Source organism: Euprymna scolopes, chromosome 30 (genome assembly GCF_053919585.1).
Source record: "Euprymna scolopes isolate OS-2025 chromosome 30, ASM5391958v1, whole genome shotgun sequence".
NCBI lineage: Eukaryota > Metazoa > Mollusca > Cephalopoda > Sepiida > Sepiolidae > Euprymna > Euprymna scolopes.
The window spans coordinates 29,237,218-29,243,720 of record NC_136511.1 but is presented as its reverse complement, the minus strand read 5'-3'; the positions used below and the strand labels follow the sequence as shown (position 1 = coordinate 29,243,720).

The window sequence follows — 6,503 nt, the reverse complement described above, 5'->3', positions numbered from 1 at the left end:
AATAAGTCACAGTCGATATCCTCAATCGTTTTGACGGGTTGAGTTTTCAGCGTTTCCGTGAAACAGGAGTACCAACGGAAGATCAAATTAATATATAGAGTCTAATTAATAAAAACATGTATACTCTTGCACAAGTTATTTAGATCTTTAGCATTAGTAATTTACAGTTGTCTATTTTCGCTTTTAAACATAATAATAATTAATCGCCAGTATTTAGTACACCTTTCTCTTAATAGTAATTACTTCCTTGAAAACGCATTTATAAAATAATTATTTTATAATATATATACATAACTCATAAAATATATATGGCGATTAAGCTACACAGAATATTCCGCGTTTCATCCACGCTAGGATTCATCAGGTTTATGCCTACGTATTGAGCCCTGTTGAAGTAAATACTTAAAGTTTACGCATAAATCTGTTCTTTCGTATATTAATTTATGTGATTAAATGAAGTAGCCACACACACACACACACACACACACACACACACACACACACACACATCTATATATATACACATAATTATAATATCATGTATATAAGTTTTCCCTCTCTTTGGTTAAGCACTGTCGTTAGTGATATCATTAGCTATTAGCATAATGCAAAGGTCTTTGTAAAGAAAGAAATGTAGCACTGACCAGCTAACAATGTTGATATAAAGCAGCGTGATATAGTGTGTCTAACAGCGCTTTCCAGGGTTGTTATGTGGTTCGAATCGCCGAATATCACCGAAATAATGGCAGGTTCGATCCTGACTTGTAACAAGATCTAACCAAGCCGCACTGAACAAAAAAAAAAAAAAAAAAAAAAAAAAGCAAAAAAAAAAAAAAAAAAACAATCCTCCTCTATCTTTCTGTATATATTATGGTGCAGATTAACCCTTATCTGGACGGTTATCTCTAATACCCTGTCACCAACACTAAACGATGAGCTTAAAATTTAAACCATTTTCGACTTATTCTTGAAATATAAAATTAAATTAATATGAGAAAAGTGTGTGCGTGCGATAAGTTTGACATCCTAATTCATCTTATTCCAGCATTTAGCCCCAAATCAAAATCATTCGAATAATTGCACATCATATTTTTGAAAGACAATGTAATGTCTAAAGAATAAAATAAAATATTTCGAAATATATTTTCAATTTCATAGTTTAACCAATTGTTCTCGAAAAATGTAACAATTTGTATTTTTGCGAGAAAATAAGAAAACGATAAAATTGAAAAAATAAATGAATAAACAAAAAAACATTAAAACAAAATAATCAGCAAATAAATAAAACAATATAAATAGAAAAAAAATATATTGTATTTTTCTGACCATTATAACATTTTACTGGGAATAATTGGACTTAACATATTAATCGATCTATTAAGTTAATCGATAAATAGATTTTTGATCACAATTTGAATTTTGTTCCAGGATTAAGAATTAGGAAGCATCTCACATTGGGATGGTGTAATAAATAAAGGATAACCCCCGAAAAAACAAACAAAAACAAAAACAAAAAAAAACAAAAAAAAAAAACAAAAAAAACACGGATAATCTCAGAAATCAAAAATCATCTCCGAAGTCACAGATAATTTAAGGATTTGACTTAGATATGAAAAAGGAACCACAAGACACATTTAAATGTGATGTCGATTTTCTTTGTTTAAAATGGTCAGAAAAAAACTCACTTTCTTATGTTCTGTGATTAAAAAATGATTAAAAATTACTTGGCTTTAAAATCGTCCTGTGATAAGCCTGTGTTTTCCTTGCAAGCACGACTCTGTCTTTTAAAATAATCATGTTTTCTTTTATATATCAAAAAACAAAAACAGTAAATTATATTTGCAGTCAGCCGTTGCCTTGCTTTCGTCAGATCTGTTTTTTAGTTCTAAAACTTAAAAACAAAAAGTATGTTCTGTTCCGAGTATCAAAATAATTCCTGGACGTTTCACGCAACTACTCTTAAAGCCAAATCATCGCTGACTCAAATGATCGATAATTAATCTTTTCACAGCGTCTTTCATTCGTGTTTTGTGTTTCATTTAAAATTTTCATTGTTTGTTTCGTAGTCAATATTGGTGTTTCGATGTCCAGTTAAAAAACATAATATCGACAGCGGCCGCCAGTGCATACAAATGAAAGGTCGCGAGTTTATCAATCGGATCCTCAGAGAACCCTGCGTTTATCGAAGAGTGAAGACGCGCAAAAACCTTCTTCGCAATCAATTCTTTGATCTGTTATTGCTGTCCCCATAATTCTTCAGCTAGGCACCACGACCAGAACAAGTAAGGCATTGTCCTTTCTGGTTCGGATGCGAATTGTCTCATTTTGAGATAATTCCATTCAAAAGAATTTTAAACCGGCCACGAAGAGCCATATCCAAATCAGTTCACGGTATCTCCTTCGGCTCTTTCGTTGGCGTCGACGTACTCTGTTCTGGAATAATTTCCGGTTCATAAACCTGCGGGAGACCGTAGTACAGTAACGCTTCCTCGAAGCGTCGTTGTTTCGACTTACGATTTCGACACCAAGAGCGGAATGCTTTGCGGAAATCGCTGTTGCATAATCCATACAAAAATGGATTTATGGCAGAGTTTGTGGCCAGAATACAATAGCTGACGGTGAGCAAGATGGATGGAATGTACCAACCGCCGTATGATGATTTGATAATGCTACAGACGGTGTGAGGTGTCCAGCAGAGGGTAAAGACGATGACGAGAACGCCTAAGGAACAAGCCGCTTTTTTGTCTTGTTTGACAAACATATCTTTGACAAGATCATCACTTTGCCGTCGGAAAGCCAAGCCATTGCGACTGCTACAATTGCTGCTACTGCTGCTGCTGCTACTGTTGCTGCTGGTGCTGCCGCCCTTCGCCAAGATGAAACTGGATAGGCGCTTTTGTTTCAGGCCCGGCAGGAACATGCCGTTAGCATCGAAAGATACGTGCCTCTTTTGGTTAATTCGGGCGTACTGCGCAAAGGAAGGGGCCGTCGCCATAGATTGACAGAGTGGGGTCCGGCGCATTGACAGGAACAGGGAATGTCGTTTGTCCTCATTGCTATATGGCAAGGGAACACCGTTGCTTAATGTCTGCGTGGCTGCATTTCCGGCCTTTCGGTAGATGACCGGTATCATAGCATCGATGAATTCGTCAAACTGACCCATGTTGTCCGATTCGGACGATGATTTTCGATAGTTCAGGAAGAAAGTGTCCGACGTGCTAAGCGAGCGTCTAATTTTCATGCCTTTTCGCTGACTTATCTTGAAGTAAATGCTGGCGTTCATGATCCATAACGAGATCAACGGTATCAAATAGAGCACGATAGCCGTCAATAAATTAAAAATCAAGTTGTTTTCGAACGGAGCCCGGCATTGGGTGACAGTTATAGATGCTTCTGCCGTAACTCCGGGCACAGTTGAACCGAGGGTTACTGCTGCTTGCGGCGTCGCGCTTGTGGTGGCTGCGGCGCCCATGGACGGGGTAGCGACGCCATCGTTGGCACTGTTATCGATCACTTCTTCCCAACCAAGGGTCGGAGGCGCATAAATGGCGAAACTTAGTAACCAGCTACATAGGACAGACCAAAGAGCCAGTTTCCGGCTTTGCTTTACTCTGTATGAGAACGGGTGATTTATAGACCACCATCTGTCGACGGAAATCAACATGATGCTTAACAAGGAAATGTAGAAAAGGGAATATCGGAACATGAGGAAGACACGACAGAGTGTTCCTTGCAAAATCCACATGGACAAACCGATTTCTTCAAGAATGAAAACAGGCATCGTACAACCGATCAGGAAGTCAGCCATTGCCAAACTGACAATATAAATGTTCTTACATTTGCGTAACTGTTTAGAGCGGGCAAACATAACGATGACAAGTCCATTGCCGATCATTGTGACCAGTGTTAGCAAGATGACTGGGACGACTTTTATTGCGATCAAATATTCTCTTAGGAATTCTTCATCGTTTTCATTATCGTTGTTCAGCTTATCCAAAACGCTGACGGATTCCGTAGATATATTTTCCATGATTTCCTGTTATTATGCAATTTTTTAATTAAAACTGTAAAATTTTATGGAGATGTAGTATTTTGTATGCAGAAACAATGTATTCCCCTGTCTTAAAAATGTGTTCTTATAAAATATTTTTAAGAATTTAAATACATTTTGAAGAAATAAAAAAAATGCCACTTAAATTGGAAAATTTAGATGTTTTAACATAAAATGCCTTTTTTTGATGTAAGAAATGGTAACCGATTCAAATTAATTGTTTATGACTTAAATGTAATTATGTTTGGTATTGGCGTAGAATTGTTTCAACAAACAGTTTATTTTTGAAGTAATGATACTTCGAAATTTGTAAAATCCAACGTGGTTTCTTTTTATGAAGATTCCTCCAAATTATTAAGAATTGATTTAAAATCATTGAGATGTTTCAAAACTAGACAGAAAGTTTCGGTTGTTTGGAAATTTGGTATTTTTTTCAAGCCAATATACATATATAAATGTGTGTGTATGTGTGCATATATATATAAATATATATATATATATATATATGTATATATATATATATATTTATATATGTGTGAGCAGTATGCGTGTGAAAAAAGGCTGGAAATTTATCGGGCGGAAGTGATTGATTAATGTACAAACTGGCCACTAATGACTGAAATGAAACTGATAATGTGTTTGGTCCACAGGAAGTAACGTTTATGAGTAAATAAAACTCAGCTGGGCGATGGTATTTTGTAAGATATCAAAAACAAAACAACGGATAGAATGAATGAGAGATGAATCGTAAAACAGTTTTATAAGAAGTTATAAAAAAAAGAAAAGAAAAAGGCTAACAGTGGAGATGGAGTTCTCTAATCATACAACTGTAATAAACAGCTTCTTCGTAATAATGACGTAAAAGTAACATAAACAATGTGTCCGCTTTGTGGAGAAATGTCAAACAACGAGCTGTTTATATTGTAATTTGTATTAACAAAAAGGTATATGAATGAAACACTCAGCGGTGTTTCCCGTTGGTCTTTTTTTTTCTTTTTTGTTTAAAAGGTTCTTTTATTTTATAGATTAGTCAGGAACTTAGTTATATGTATATTTTCTGTGTGTAAATCGCATATTATAAAAATCACTTCTTTATATTGTACTGTTTATATTCTTTCTGTTTAATTCTTTGTTTACAGATTCTTAGGATGATTTATTTAAAGCACTGATGTTATTTTTTTTTATTTTTTTTTAATATTTAAAATATTTAGACCAGAAAGTATACTTTTTACTTTTTGACTAATTGTCTGTTGTCGTGGAGATCTTATATTGGTTAATAATACACCAGGTATCCGACTTGGATTCCAAATATTAACATGAAAAAAGATTTTTTTTTTTTTAAAGTTGATCGGTGTTAAAAAGAAAATAAATAAAAAAGGCACCTTCAAAGTACGGGTTATGTTATCCAAGGTAGATAAACGATGTTTATATATATAAGAGCTTTTTCTTTTTAAGAGTTCACGTAAAATATTCTCCCCGGTTGGACGAAGTAAAATCCTTTTTTCTTTTATTTCCGTGAATTTTGGTCCGTTGTTCTGAGGGTCCTTTTTTTTTAGATGAAAATAATATAAACGTACGTATTTTTGTATATGTGTGTATATTTTCATTCAATTAATTAGTAATACCAAGCTTGATGAACGAATGAGCGAATAAGTAGATGAAAACACTTTTGTTGTTTAGGTGACGAGCTCGAAGTGTAGGAGCGTCGGTGAATCTTTTCTGTGCGAGTGTGTGCGCGCCGATGCGCTTGTTTGTGCGTCGATGTGCGCTCAGCGTCGAGCGACGAGTTGTTCGCCCAAGTGCTGCCTTACACAATTATGGTAAGCTCGATAAAGACGCGGAGTTATATAGTTCGCCAGCTGTTTGGACCAACGGGAAGTGGGAGGGGAAATGACGAGTTGCAGGGAGAGTGTAAAACGCCAACATGGTAGCTTCCAATGCTTTAGCATTATAAAAGAATAAATAAATAAATATAAATAAATAAATAAATATATATATATATATACACACACACACATATGTATATATATATATACACACACGTATATATGTATATAATATATATGTATATACGTAAATACATATATATTATATGTATAAATACTAATATATATATATATATATATAAAATATACACACATGTATATATATACACGTACATGTGTGTGTATTTAGTATATATATATATATATATATATATATATATATATATATATATTAAAAACTGAAAATTATAAATCTTAAAGTAATGATATACTATTAATACTAATATTTGGAGGAAAATCCTATCACCCCCCCCCATATATATATATATATATATATATATATATATATATATATATATATATATGTATATATATATTCACATATACATAAGAAAAATTATTGTTCGACAAGGAATACAAGTTTAAAACTTAAAAGTTGAATAATAGAATTAGAAAATTTTTGAGTT

At 33.8% G+C, this 6,503-nt stretch overlaps 1 protein-coding gene across 1 annotated transcript in view; it reads right to left on the bottom strand.

Moving 5' to 3' along the window:
* LOC145254724 (muscarinic acetylcholine receptor M2-like) overlaps positions 1-5,858 on the bottom strand; it is a 12,769-nt gene extending 6,911 nt beyond the window's left edge. The window contains exon 1 of the mRNA XM_080113452.1: positions 1-5,858. This exon is cut by the window's left edge and continues 6,911 nt beyond it. Coding sequence (XP_079969578.1) covers positions 2,387-4,030 — 1,644 coding nt within the window. The 5' untranslated portion in view covers positions 4,031-5,858 and the 3' untranslated portion in view covers positions 1-2,386.
* Positions 5,859-6,503: the final 645 nt, after the last annotated feature.